Source organism: Hesperophylax consimilis, chromosome 4 (assembly GCF_061612785.1).
Source record: "Hesperophylax consimilis isolate HC1 chromosome 4, BYU_Hcon_1.0, whole genome shotgun sequence".
Taxonomy (NCBI): domain Eukaryota; kingdom Metazoa; phylum Arthropoda; class Insecta; order Trichoptera; family Limnephilidae; genus Hesperophylax; species Hesperophylax consimilis.
In genome coordinates this window covers 9,867,570-9,883,478 of record NC_142839.1, presented here as the reverse complement: position 1 = coordinate 9,883,478, position 15,909 = coordinate 9,867,570, and the positions used below count along the sequence as shown (strand labels likewise).

Here is a 15,909-nt window from a genome sequence, read left to right as displayed (position 1 = left end):
TTTTCTGTTTGGGAAGAAGGCCATGTGTATTCTTTTGTTTGGAAAAAAGTTGTGTATGTAAATCATAGCGTGTTTTGTATCGCGCCTTGGAGATCATTTCTGCAATTATTTTTGAAAGAGGTTTGGCAACCCTTGTTCAGTGTATTTGTTAGGGATTGTTCAACTTGGCTCTCAGGTAGTTAAATTTTTGTTTTGGCTCGTTAGGGAGTGTTTAAATCTTTGTGAAATGAGGTAGTTTTGTACCTCTCGTACGGCAAACAAGAGGACGTTGCCCTGCTTCAGCCACGTTGCCTGGGATCTTGTTTCATCGACAAGGAGGGTAGTGTTATGTTTGCACAAAGCTTGCAAGAGCTTACTGTATAGTTATGTATGTCAAGCACGCGAGGCCGGGAATCAAACATGCACCCAGAGCGTGTAAACACACTAATATATACGCATCTCGGCGTGTCTACAATCGGGTGAACACCAATACATACACGTACATCCGCGATGTCTCCGCCTGATATTGGTCACGTAGGCCTATAAGTACCTACAACCAATCATATGGCTAAGATGCAAAACGTGTCCTTATAAGGGCATCGGAACAGGCACCAAAAATAGAGGTGGAAGGGACAAGCTTCCCCCCGCAAGCCGGCCCACGCTTCAGTTCCCCGAGAGACGCGTAGCAGCCAACATGTTCGAGACTAGTTCGTGATTAGCATTTTACCGCCAAAAGGCGCCCGTAATAATGGATCGGCCTGCATTCGTTTTATAATGTGCCGCGTCTCTAGACTCAGTTATCACGTCCAGGCAATCTTCAGCCGACTACACTATCATGGATATGATTGCGTCATATCCCTGGGCCGCGGCCGTGCACCCGCCGCAGCCCACGAGGTTCCATCTGTGCCGCCCTTCGTCGTATTCCCGCCCTTCGCGCTGCCACCGCTCTGCCACCCACGAGGTTAGCCGCCCTGGCCGCCTCAGGCCGCTTCTGTGCCGCCCTTCGTCGTATTCCCGCCCTACCGCATCAGCCTAGGCCGTGCTATGGCAGCCGCCCATCATAGCCGCCCTTCGTCCTGCACCCTGCCTAGGCACCTGCCTATGGCCCCTGCCCATCATTCACCGCTTCAGCCTAGTTTACACGTGAGCGAATAATATACCTTTGTCCATCAGAGCCCTTAGAGTCAATAGATAGCTAGAAACAAGTCAGGCCTTAAAGAGCTATGTACCTTTTGTAGATCTGTTTGATAACCTGTATTACCTGTATTACCTGTACAATAAAAACTCATATCAAGAGACTTGTTTCATTTGGGAAATTGACTATATATAATCCACACCCTGAAGATTGGAGTACAAGCTCAGCTTGTGTACTCACCTATAGAATATTACTTGGCTTGAAGGCTAATGTAACAACTTATAACTATAAGTTACGTTAATAAGCTCTAATGTAACAGTATGTCTATTTATTAGTGACTTTTATACCGTTTATGTACTTTGTGTTATCATAAACTGATTTTTTTGTGTTCCAATATGTCAAGTGAGAGTGAATATAAAAATATTAGCTCCTTCGGAAGTTAGACCACTATAAGTGAGGATTTTTCTACATCACAAGATGAACATGAAAGCGAAGTAGAAGACGTTCCTACAAGACTCTGAAAGAGATGTTTTGCAACCACCATTTGAATTTAGATCGACATCTGGCTTTCCTGAAGCACTCAATAATTGTAAAGATGAATATGAATTCTTCACCTACTTTTTTGATGAAGAACTGATGCAACTGATAGTGGATCAAACAAATTTGCTGAGCAATTTAGCAATTCTACTTCACCTTTCACGGACGGATGGATGCCACGAACTTACAAGGCTTGTCGAAGCCTTGTAAGTTCGTGGCATCCAACAACAATCAACGAAATGAGAATATTTTTTGCAATCATTTTAGTGCAAAGTTTGGTAAAGAAACCAGAAGAAAAGATGTACAGGTCCAAAAGTCCGATATTTGAAGCTCCATTTTTTGCACGTACCCTTTCATACAGGCGGTTTTTATTGCTAAAGAACTTTTTGCATTTTAGCAATAATGCTGAATACAACGAATCGACCCACTCCAATCCCAAACTGAACCAAATATGGCCTGTGTACAGCGGCGTAGCTACCTAGGGGCTACGCGGGGCAGTGCCCCGGGGCCCTCAAGCTCAGGGGGCCCTCGAATCCTTACCAGAAATCTCGATCGAACTGAACTTTTGGAAATTTCTCCCATTTTCAAAATAAATATGAGAGGTTGCAATTTCCAACCCCACTTTAATCATGACAACTCAGTTGAGAGAAATTCAAAAGTTATGCCTAGGGATTTCCCCTAAATTCTTTCTGTAGGTTGGCAGTGTTGTCAAATTGACGGATAGTGATATGTGCGTCATTCCCCAACGACACTTGTAGCGTATTAAAATATGGATAAAAAGAAGAAACCCAGTGGTGCATTTAAACGCAAACAACGCCAAGAAAGAGAAGATAGTAAACAAAAATTGCCCAAAATTGACAAGTTTTTTACTCAGCCTTCTGCAAATACATCTGGCCAAAATATTTCTATTGATAGTGACTCAAATAATGTGGTAACTGCAGTGTTGGTTGAGAAGCCTACTGAAGAAGATTCAACAATTATTGCAGTTGGAGATACCTCCGCCGCCGATCATGTGAACGTGGATGATGTTTGCATGACACACATAAGAGCGGAGGGTTTGGAGGAACCACAGACCTCTACATTTTTCGAAAATGTGTACGACAAATCTTCTTATGACTTGGGAAACTTCACGAACAAAATATTAAGTGGTAACGAAAAACGTCAAATTCTTGATATGGGGCCTTTACAGCCTTCAGGACCTTTTCCAACAGACATCAACCAGAACAATAGGTGTTTTTCAAAATCGTACTACTTTTCGTGTTCTAAATATGGGCCAGTTAATCGTTTTTGGTGGTGTTATTCCAAAATACTAGACGCTGCCTATTGTCAACCCTGCTGGTTATTTGCTTCACAAAGGAATAATGTTTGATGTACGGGAATTCGAGATTGGAAGCATTTATAAGAAAGAATTAAACAACACAGTTGTTCGAGTGGCCATTCGGAAGCATGTGCTGTGTATGAATTTTGGAAAAAAAAACGATACTAATACTATCGATAAGGAACTTGAAAACGAAATTCGCAAAGAAGCATCATTTTGGAAAATGGTTATATCATACTTACCCTAGCAAAGAGTTCTTTGGCTTTGAGAGGACATCAAGAAGACTTAAGTCAGGAAGGATACCACGGAAATTTTCTGTCCTTTGTAGAGCTTGTCGCCCGATATGATCACATTTTGCGGCAAGTTTGGATATGCCCAAAGGTAATAATAATTATTATTTTTCGGAATATTTTTTATTGAGTAAAACCTCGTAATAATAATTATTTCCAAGTTTTTTTATCGTTTTATTTTGTTTATAATTATTAACTGTTTAACTTGACTTGACTTTTTTGAAATTGTGTTTTTTATGTTTTTAGGATCTACAAGATATCTGAGTGCAACAATTCAAAATGAAATGATTGAGAGCTTGGGGACCAAACTCGAAATCCATCTACTAGAACAAATTAGAGCGTCACCGTTTTTTGCCATCATAATGGATACGACACAGGACATATCGAAGGCAGATCAGCTATGCATTGTTGTGAGGTATGCAGTAATAAACAGATCGGAAAATGGACAGCCAATTGATATAGAAGTAAAATAAGTGTTTCTAGGCTTTTACGCAGCCATCAAACATGGCGCAGTAGATTTAGTCAACCAAGTGACAACATTATTTATCGACAAAAATATTGATTTAAAAAAATGTGTGGGGCAAGGCTATGATGGAGCCAGTGTGATGAGTGGTGTGTATAATGTGTGGGACAAGGCTATGATGGAGCCAGTGTGATGAGTGGTGTGTATAATGTGTGGGGCAAGGCTATGATGGAGCCAGTGTGATGAGTGGTGTGTATAATGGTGTACAAAAACATATTAAGGATATCCACTCCAGCCTAACGCAGAGTACGTACATTGTGCCACTCATAATTTAAATTTGGTGATAAATGATGCCGTTAGCAGTTGTGTGGAAATACAGATTTTTTTCGCAACGTTGCAAGATTTGTATAACTTTTTCGGAAACAGCATCAAACGTTGGGATCTACTGTCAAAATTCACTGGCGAATCGGACACCACTAAAAAAACTAAATCCGACTAGATGGTCCAGTAGGGTCAATACGATATCTGCAATAAAACTTCGTTATTTTGATATTATCAAAGCATTTTCAGAAATAGTCCTAATAAAGATGAGCGTAGTGAAGCAGAGAGTATTAAAACAAAAATGCTAAATTTCGAGTTCGTGTTGCTTTGCGAATTCATGCACAGTGTATTGAACGACATCAATTATGCATCCAAAACTTTACAAAAATGCAACATCAATTTGGGCGAGGCGAGTAAAGTTTTAGCAGAGACCCAAGCAAAGTTGCAACTTTATAGAAATGATTTCGAATTATTCAAGTGCAAAGCCAGTGAAACTGCAAGAAAATATGGTATTGATACCCATTTTCAAGAAAAAAGGTAAAGAAAAGTTAAAAAACATTTTGATGAATTAGCTGCTGATCACCGATTTCCAAACCAAGAAAAATATTTAAAATTGAGATTTTCAATAATGTACTAGACACAGTAATATCTCAATTAGATACACGTTTTATTGGTATGAGTGCAATCTGTCATATATTCGATTTTCTAACACCAACATTTTTATTACATGTTGATGAAGCAACTTTATTACAAAAGTGTGACGAATTCCAAAGACAATATTCAGATATAATAGGTCCTAGTTTTTCACTTCAATTTATTAATATTTACCATCTAGTTTTACCACAACTAACTCATGCATGGACTGTTCACCAATTATGTAAGGAAATAATGAGCAAATATTGAGATCTAGAATGCGACCTAACGGAAGTATTTACAGCAATGTTATTATTCTTTACAATTCCTGTCACTTCTGCAGCAGCTGAAAGGTCATTTAGCAAATAAAAAATAATAAAAAATTATTTAAGAAATAAGATGGGCCAAACTCGACTCCGACATTTATCGCTAATAGCAATTGAAAACAAAACCGCATCAAGCCTGGATTTAAACGAAGTCATTGATACTTTTGCGAAAACTAAAGCTAGGAAAAAATTGTAAATATAATTGTTATTTAGTCAGTTGGTAGGCCCGACCTTTATATAATAAACGCTTGAATCTTCTCTATTTCGTTTTATTAGCCAAACCTACACCAAGTATCAATTGTAATTTATGTTGTTACTGTTTAATATTTTTATTACCTGACCTGCAGTCTGCAGTGCACAAAAAAGAGCTTAAGTAGCTTAGCAGTGGGGCCCCATTTTTTAATTTTCCCCAGGGCCCTTGGTTACCTAGCTACGCCACTGCCTGTGTATCAATATTTGCAAAAACATTTCAACAAAGATATATCCCCGAGAAAAATGTGACCATAGACGAAAGTTAGATGTTATACAAAGGACGTTTAGGATGGATACAGTACATGCCACTCAAAAGATGGAGATTCGGCGTGAAGACATATATGTTGTGTGAGTCTACCTCAGGATAAATATAGTCCACAATTATTTATACAGGAAAAATACCCTTTTTGACCAGAGCTACAAACATCTTCCAGTCTCCTCCCAAGTCGTTATGTCACTAATGAGACCATTGCTCAATAAGGGGTACTGCCTGACGACAGACAATTTTTACTCTTCACCAAAATTAGCGGAGTTATTAGTTGCAAAAAAAAAAACAGACACATATAGAACACTAAGATTCAGACGAAAAGGAATACCCAAAATATTTTTTTTCCTAAGAAGGTTGCTCGTGGATACACCAAAGCCTACAGAAAGGGGAAAATCATGATGATGACGTGGAGAGATAAAAAAGATGTGTTTTTTCTCTCCACTGATGCAAACTGAATCGGGTAAACAACGCCCAACTATGGCAAACAAATACAATTTTACGATGGGTGGAGTAGATTGGGTTGACCAGCATTTGGTGATTCGCCCTGTCACCAGAAAACAGGGGAAAAAATATTACAAAAAATATTTTTCCATTTTCTGGAGCAAGCACTCTGGAATGCATTTGTGTTGTACAAAGAAAAAGGGGGGTGTTTCAAATAACACTACATTTAGAGAAAAGGTAATCTTTCAATATTTAGAAAATTACCATGCAGCAGATTTTTCATCCAAAGGGGGAAGACCATCAAGCAACCCAAACAACTTACGTCTAACTGAAAGACATTTTATTGATGTAATTCCCCCTACCGCAGGCAAACTGAATGCTGCAAGACGTTGCGCTGTTTGCTGCTCCAAACTAAATGAAAGTGGAAAAAAAGTGAGGAAGGAGACAAGGTACTACTGTCCTGACTGTGATGTGGGGCTTTGATCCCTTGTTTCAAAATTAATCACACAAAAAAATCTTTTAGAGTAATAAAATAAATAAAGAGTACTAAAATATATGGTTTTATTATGAATAAATATCCTCGTAGCAGTGAGGTCCATGGCTATCAGTAAACTCCTACTCTTTTTTGTGATTGGCTCGTATGAAGAAAGAATTGGTAAAACGTCATAAGTCATAAACCTCTCCATAATCAGCAGTTCACTTTGAAAGTGTAGTGAAAAAATGGCCTAAGAAAAGGTGTTATGTTCACTTTGACCGCCCACCAACAATCGCTGGCTACCTCATTTGCAGAATGTATCGAGATTATGTTGATTGACATATTATATTCAATACAAAATATTCAATAGAATATTATTACAAAAAATATTCGGTGACATCTTATGTTGAGAACCTCAGACTTACAAAAGGATATAAAAAGGGTCATAAATGAGTCTGTTGTCTAAATTTAATGTCTGGTATGTTGAAAACAAGTATTGTTATTGCGAAATCTAATGAAAAAAAACCCGATGTTTTTTTACCTACATTTTGAATAATAACCCAAAGGTAGGGCGGTTAAACATACGATTTTAGAAAAGGTTACTTGCAATAACCAATGTGAAGAGCTCTTTAGTTGATTGAATCACTAAACTATCGCCAGAGTGTAAGGTACTCTCAGTATCACCGTGGTGTAAGACCACCATTCAGAATGGAAACGTTGATTGAAATGGCTTTAGCCGTGTTTGGTGACCATATCTGAATAGTCAGGTACTCCCCCACCTTCCTCTCCCCCATCTCCTTCCCCTCCCCACAACTTTCTGCCTCACAACATACCCCAATGCCATAGTCTCACTGGCTCCAGATGGTTGGGAGCGCTTGGGAATCTTGTGCGGTATTCATATAAAAAAATGCTCTTTGTGTAATCATAACTTTGTTCTTTTGAATTGAATACAAGTTGACAAATTATGAATATGTGCATATTATTAATAGAGTTATATTTGGTTTCAGGTGGTGAATGATGTGAAGGGGCAGACGGTGTACAAGGAGCACCTGCCACTGCTGGGGGAGCAGGGCCCCGGCCGCTCGGGGCCACATGGCCTGCAGATTGGTGACCAGGTACTAAATTCATACTGGGGGTTTAGGATCACAGGGGCCTATCTACAAAAACACAGTTTTGAGATAAACGCAAATGAAGATTGGCATACTCATATGCCCAACTGTATCTCTTAACCTTTTGAATGCCAGTAGGTAGAAGTGTAGATGTGCACAGCAGGCCGTGAATTTTTAATCGAAATAAATCATTTTTAAATCTTATTTTTATAAATTAACAACATTACACCTTGAAAGGATATTTAAATGACTTACCAAATTTATTCAATATTCAAGAAAAAAAAAAAAAAAAAAAAAAAAAAAAAAAACGGGACATTATGTATGATACAGAGGCTCAAAGAAGAGCGAGTAAACTCGCTATTTTTCTATGGCTGGCCTGCTGGGCACGGCCAAGAATGCGAGTAAACTCGCTCTTGGCACAGAAGCGGTTAAACGTCTGTATGTATGAGCTAGAGCTTTGTGTCACTGATAAATATGATTATGGCATTACCCAAACCAAGCTTAACTCAAAACATCAGTTTGTAGTTAGGCCCCTGTGATCCCAAGCCCGAAGATAGAATAAAGAAGAAAACTAGAAGTGCCTTCTATACGAACTTGATGGAAACAAATGTTCCATTTAACCCAATAGCGCAACTCTCTGTCTTACTTACACTCGCCTGACATTGTAGACAGTGGCAGCTTGTACTAACAAAAAAGGGTGGTGCGCTAAAAATATAGGTCATGTCAGGTAAAGGGTAAAGGCATGGTAAACTTTACAATGCCTTTACCGGTAAAGGATACTTGCAACCAGCAATTTTGAAGCTTATACCTACCCGCTGGAATTATCGGTTTGCGAACTGTGAACTAAAGTGGCGCCATCTCGCTGAAGATTTTAAGAGGCATTGGTTAGCGCCATTCATGTTTGGAGACATTTCAAGTCAACATCCATGCTCTACGTGTTTTTTTTATTATTTATTTTACGCCTGTAGGGCTTTTACATAAGTATGTGTAGTTAATTTTGACATGATGAATAATTTAGAACATGAAAATAAATAATAAAAATAAATTTACAACTGACATCAAAAATAAGACATCCCTTTCTTGGCATCCCGTTTGGGACCCACCCAGGCGTTGTGTGTTCAATTTATCGGATAGCTAAGTCCTCCATCACAACACAAGCAACATTTTCCGCTTACTGTGGTGGTAGTAGGAGATTTTCAAATATTGTCAGGTTATTCGTAATCTGGTAATGTTTGTCTTTCTTTTAAAAAAAATAAATTTCCCAGGTGACGTTTCTCGATAAGAGATATGGAATTCCCTCGTACCATGTGACTTACGACACGTGATACAAAGAACAAAAATTCGAGCCGTTTAAATTTAGCTTAATACTTTTAGAGTATTAAATTTATTACTGTTGATAATAATTATTTTTAGACTGACCGAAATTTTGGGAATGCGTTGCTCCAATGCTCTTTAGCGCTAGACGCCACTGATCGTAGATCTCCATTCTTTTTGAATTTCCTAAACACAGTTTTGTATTGGAAATTTAAGCCTCGATTAGACAAATATTTGAATGAGCACAAAAGTAGTATGTGTGTGGTGGTGTTGACTGTCTGGTGTTTTCAGGTGAATGTGGACTTAGAACTGGAGATAGTGCAGTCACTGCAGCACGGGCATGGCGGCTGGACAGATGGCATGTTTGAGTGCCTTGGCACCACGGGCACGGTGGTGGGCATTGACGAGGACCACGACATAGTTGTCTCCTATCCCAGCGCCAATCGCTGGACCTTTAATCCCGCCGTCCTCACTAAGGTAAAAGACCTAATCATACATAAATATATAATACATATGTACTTCCATACCTACTACTAGAATTATGTAACATCAGAAATCAATGGCAGTTAACTCTTGATGAAAATGAAAAGTTTCGTTCTGCGCCATCTGATTCTATTTTCATCATAACTTACATGTTGTTTGCAAATATGTTTTAGTAAATTGTACCGTCTTACTGGATAATTGTGTTAATATATTTATAAAAATAATGTATAATCTACTATATATGTATGTAGTTTCCGAGGAATGCTAGATAAAGTCAGAGAAATGATTTTTTAAATGTATCCTTAAGGATACGCTGGCATTCAAGAGGTTATTTTCCCTTTCCGCCAGTAGTCAGGGCTTGTCTGTTATTTTGTTCTCGACATATCAAATCAGATTAGTGTCTTTTTCTATAAAACGTTTTATTTTGGGCCGCTTTATAGTATATATATTTTGAAATAAAATGTATTGAGTGAGTTACCAAAATACTAAGTCATTATTGGACTATTGTATGGAGCTAATGGCATTTATTCTTGACATAGAAGCTGTAAATATCATAGATTTACAGGTCTAACGAAGTAAAATTTTTTTATTATTGTAGCAAGCAATCACTTTGTGGTTTGACATATTTAATAAAATAAAATAATTTTTATTTTAAAACCACAAGTTTTTAATAATGTTTCGCTTTACTCAAGAATCTTCAGGGTATAAAGGGTTTTCAGGGGTTTTGTACCCTGAAAATGCTTGAGTAAAGCGAAACCGGTCGGTTTTAAAAATTATTAAAAACTGGTGGTTTTAATAAAAAGTATTTTATCAAAAAAATTTTTTTACATGTCTTGATCCAATACAAGTAAATTTTAAGAAATCAATATACTTAAACTTATGGTTTAAAAGCTGAATTAGATTTAGTACACCAATGCAGATTTTAAATTTTTGGTACAAAATTATCTCTGGGGGACCTATTTAAATAATAATATAATATAACCAATTTAATAAGTCTGGGGCCAGTGGGTTAATACATTGTTGTGTCAAGAATTTATGTTATTGGCGAATGCATAGATTACTTTTGAGGTATGTGCCAGTGATTTTCCAATAGCACAAAGTTTTTGCATTTGTGTTTTATTATTGGTGATTAAAAGTTATTAAAAGTTAAGTTATTAATTCCTGTAGAATGAATTGACTTATTGTCATTTATCTTAGACAAGTGTATGATATCGTCGCTGTAAGGTCCAATACCGTGGAAGAACCATTTGTAAAAATGTTCAAGATGTACAAAAGTTATATGTGCGCTCTTGTTTGCTCGTTTACTGGGGATGGTTAATTTGCAGTATTTACTTTAACTTTTGTTTGTTTGTTTGGTTATAGGTGAACATAGCCAGCGGGGGCTTGGCGGGGGGAGGTGTGGGGGGCGCGGGGGGCACTGCCTTCGTGGTGGGTGACCTGGTGCAGGTCTGCGGAGACCCCGAGACTGTCAAGGCCCTGCAGCGGGGGCACGGGGAGTGGGCCGAGGCCATGTTGCCGGTAGGTTAACTTCTGTCAATACATACATTTAACTACTCATTCAAGTGTCAATTCTGTAGTATGTATTGGGATTATTTTTATGAATTCACAGCTCAATTTGTTGTCTTTTCTCATGTTTACTTAAAATAGTTCAGAAATAATCAAGTTCATTTTTTCCACATATGTAGGCTAAAATAATCCATGTCAAATCATGACTTTAAATATGAATGAAAATAATTCGTAATCATCGAAGACAATATTAAAGAATCTCAAACGAAAGATGTGAAAAAAAAACAAACAAAAAAAATAAAGGAAGTGAATATATTTAAAACATATCTGAATGAACAAAGTTATGGTCAACTTGCAAACATTATGAAGATGATGTAAAGACAATTAGAAACTAAATACAAAAAAAAAAAAATTATAGGCAGCCTCAGAACAGGAAACCCTCTTGGGGAGGACTGTGAAACTTTGAATTTATACTTATATATATTATCCTTTGTACTTGCATCATATACAAACTTTGCCATAGAAACTAATAATTTTTTTTAACAAAAACCTAAGAATTAAAGTTAATTGGATAGTTAGTAACTACTCAAACGCGATGTCTATTCATTCACTGACCGGTTATATTACATTTTGAGGTTTTACTCATTAAGTTATTCCGCTGTAAAAATAAAATAATTCTGTTCACATTATTGCTTTGACAGAACCCCAGTCTCTGTTATAGTTGACCAATACCATTCATATGGATGTTTTGCAATATCTACTGGTTACAATTATAGTGTTGTGTTGCAGACCTTGGGCAAGATTGGGCGGGTGCAGCAGATCTACCATGACAACGACCTCAAGGTGGAGGTGTGTAACACTTCCTGGACCTACAATCCCAACGCCGTGACCAAGGTGGCCTCCTCAGACGGGAGTGTGCCGGGCAACTCCTCGGGAGAACGGCTCTCCGCCCTGCTGAAGAAGCTGTTTGAGACGCACGTATCGGGTGATGTCAACGAGGAGCTGGTCAAGTCAGCGGCCAATGGGGACGCTGCCAAGGTGGAGGAGATCCTTGCAGTGGGAGGCGGGAGCGGCGGCGTGGGGGCTTCTGGTGGGGCTGCCGGAGGAGGAGGAACCCCACCCGCTGCCAGCCAAGCCAATGTGAATGGAGTGTTCGGGGGACACACTGCCCTGCAGGTAGGAAAATGTTTTACAAATATCTTTATTTTCAGATTTATACGCGTTTACTGTGTTGACTTTTCCATGGTTTTTAAATTGCATTACTACCAGTCTCTTTTAACACGCATTATCCTGACCATAAACCTTACGGGTGTTAAAGGTGGGATACTATATAAAATAAGTACACTTATAAAGTTACTTACAAGTATGCATATTTACAATCAGTATATTAACACTCTTAATTAAATTTTTCTATTTTAATGAGAAAGTGGAGAGCGAACACGGGAGCACTTCGTGAGTTGTGGTAATCTTGGCAATTGAGAACGGAATGAATCGGTTCTGCTTGGCCCGTCGCGGTGCAGGATACGTAATGCCAATCACGTCCGCTATTGGTGGACGAGCTGCCAATTGAAGGTACTCTATGGTGAGGTCCCCGATTGCCGAGAATAGAGCTCTGGCTCAGTCTGGCTCTGTAATTTTCTATATCCCTATCCTTTTACGACTTGGTCTAAAATGTCGCATAAATATTATTATCATGATTTATTTTTGGGGTTTTATGACATGTTGCACTTTCTCTTTCTTTAGCCAACGTTTGAAACAGCGTTACATTGTCCACCATCAGGGCATGCCCTGATGAGGACCCTGTAACCCCGTCGGAAACGTTGGCTAAGGAAGGAGAAAGCCCAACAAGGCATAGTACCCCAAAAAAAATCACGATAATTCTTTTGACCTTGAAAATCATTCTAAAATTATTATGTTTATTGTTGTTTATTGTTGTTGTTATACGCCCATAGGGGCTTTTACATAGATTATAAATAAGTTTTACATAAGTTATCGAGTTAGAATTTATACTAAGAGTTATAAAAGTGAAGAATTTTAAAAAAATATACAAGTAGTTTTTGAAGAATATGGCGTAAAGAAACATTTTAAACAACATAATATTTAACAATAACAAAGAACAAAATATAATATAAAACATTACAATAACATATCTAATCGTTAAATCTATTACAATAATTTGTATGATTCCACAAAGTGTTGGTTTAATTTGAATTTAAGATTATAAAGGGAATCATGGAATATATCTATAATACCACCAAACTTGTTGCCCAAATCATGCATCCTATTGGTAAGTGAGTTTGACTGATAGTTGGTTTTATATGTGTCGCAAAAGAATGTTGTATTTTGTCTAGTATTTCTTGTCGGTACATAGAGTTTAATAGCAGCAACGATGGCAGGGCTGTCAATAAGGTTGTTCATGACTCTGTATAATAAAATTAGGTCTGAAATGGTTCTTCTGTCAGACAGCGTAATTAAATTAAGTCCATTCATCAAATTTACATAATTAATGTTTTCTATTGGAATTTTAAGCTTGAAATTTAAGTACCTAAGAAATTTGTGTTGAACCCGTTCTAATTTGTTAGAGTGTACTTTATAGAAAGGAGACCAAATAGGTGAATTATATTCCACTTGGCTTCTAACTAGTGAAATGTAGAGTGTTTTCATGCAATCCAATGACTTAAAATCAGTTAGGGTTCTACAAAGGAAGCCAAGAATCTTTAAAGCCTTATTAGTTATATCATCTATATGCGCTGTGAATGTTAAGTTTGATTCGAATATAACTCCCAAGTCACGAATTTGTGATACTGGTGTTAATTTAACATTATTTAAATTATATTCATGTAGGATATGAGAATGAGTTCTGGAAAATCGTATTACTTGACATTTCTCAATGTTCAAAAATAACATATTTTGTTCGCACCATTTAAAAAATTTATCTAAATTAGCTTGTAAAATTAGGCAATCATATATATTTCGTATTCTTTTAAACAATTTTAGATCATCTGCAAAAAGTAGGACTTGTACATCTTTAAATATGTTTACAATGTCATTAATGAATATTAAGAATAATATTGGGCCAAGGTGGGACCCTTGCGGGACACCACTTGTGGCCTCGAATACATAGGATTCTATAAAATTAATCCTGACACAAAGAACTCTATTACTGAGGTAACTAATAATCCATGTCAATAAACTACCTTTGATGCCTAACAGTCGGAGTTTGGATATAAGAATATGATGTCGAACCTTATCAAATGCTTTACTGAAATCGGTGTATATAGAATCCACTTGTTGTTTCAGACTGAGCGATTCAGATATGTAATTATTGTAGATAGTTAAATTACTTAAGGTAGATCGACCTCTGATAAAGCCATGTTGGTTAGGAACAATAATATTGTTGATAGGTTTTACAATGGTATCTAATACTAATGACTCGAAAAGTTTGGGTAAAGCAGACATAATACAAATAGGTCTGTAGTTAGATATATCGCTTTTGTCGCCTTTTTTATGAATGGGCGTTAAATAACTCTTTTTCCACAGAGCCGGAAAACAGCCAGACGCTAAGGATTTGTTAAAAAGTTTATGTAAGGGATATATCAAACTATCAATGCAAGTTATTAAAAATATGGGAGGAATACCATCCGGTCCAGCAGATTTATTACTATCTAGTGCTTTTATGCTTCTTTCTATGGAATCTAATTTTATGAAACATTGACTTAGGTTTAATGACTCTTCCACTGACGTACTGGAGACTGCTTTGATGGGAATATCTTTGTCGTAGACACTTTTAAATGAGTCAGCAAAAAGATTAACTATACCCTCAATACTGTCGGCACATTTTTCTTTAAAGAACATGCTATTAGGATATCCACAGTTGTCTTTTCGTTGAGATTTAGTAAAATTCCAGAATTTTTTCACATTGTGATGATGTACCTCATTTTCAATTACGTTAACATAGTCACTATAGCACTTTATTGATAATTCTTTACATTGTTTTCGTAGTTTAGTAAATGCTATATAATCGTTAGAATTTCTGGTATGTTTATATTTTCTGTGGATACATTTTTTTTTATTAATTAAATTAGTTAGTTCCCTTGTAAACCATTTCGGATAATTAGATGATGTAAAGCTAACCTTGGGAACAAATTGTTCTATAGAGGTATTTAAAATCGAGTAAAAGTATTCTAATTGATCATTTATATTATTTTCCTCATCTAAAAAGGACCAATCTGTTTGGGCAAGGTACTCCGTAATATGATGGTATTCAGCTTTGGAAAAGTTATACGATGGGACACTTGTTTTTTTTGAAGATGTTAAAGGCCTATTTGTTATGATAATGTCCAACGGTGGGTGGTGTTGATCTAATGGTAATAATAATTCGTCGGATAGCTCAACCACTATTTTCGAATCACTTGAAAACACTAAATCCAACATTCGATTGTTAAAGTTGAAAATCTTGTTTGATTGAGTTAGTCCCAAAAATAAAGACATATCACGAATTTCACTACATTTAGCACACTGTAAATCGGCTTGGTTTGTAGCAGGTCCGTTGTCATCTTGGCTGGTCCAGTTAGGAAGGTTATAATCACCAGCAATAATGAATTTTGCTTTAGGATATTTGAATTTGAGTACTTCTATGTCCTCATTGTGATTTTTATACGTTTGCAAATCCGATGCAGGTGGGATATAGACACAGCCAATAATAATTTTTCCATTAGGTATATTGAGCAATACAAAAATTTGTTCAACACTTTTGTGTTTTACCGGTAATTTAGTAGATGATATATTCTTGGATACGCACAGCATCACACCTCCTCCGTTAGACTTTTTGCTCGTAATAGAATTTCGATCAGAACGATATGTGGTATATTGATGTAGGCCTAATTCTGACGAGCTGATATCAGCATTTAACCATGTTTCAGTTAAAAACAGAATATCGTGTGAGAAGATTGGGGAGTTAGTTTTAAGTTGGTGCAATTTTGTACGCATTCCCCGTACATTTTGATAATATCCTGTAAGTCTAGAAAATCTGTTCTGTTTGTTTTTTAGTTTTTTGCTT

The 15,909-nt window shown here is 37.0% G+C and overlaps 1 protein-coding gene across 1 annotated transcript in view; it reads left to right on the top strand.

Annotated features, from left to right (window-relative positions):
• Positions 1-15,909, top strand: part of mib1 (E3 ubiquitin-protein ligase mind bomb 1) — a 648,848-nt gene that overhangs the window by 10,938 nt on the left and 622,001 nt on the right. The window contains exons 5-8 of the mRNA XM_089631187.1: positions 7,446-7,553; positions 9,153-9,338; positions 10,707-10,862; positions 11,640-12,026. Coding sequence (XP_089487313.1) covers positions 7,446-7,553; positions 9,153-9,338; positions 10,707-10,862; positions 11,640-12,026 — 837 coding nt within the window. The remainder of the gene's footprint in view (positions 1-7,445; positions 7,554-9,152; positions 9,339-10,706; positions 10,863-11,639; positions 12,027-15,909) is intronic.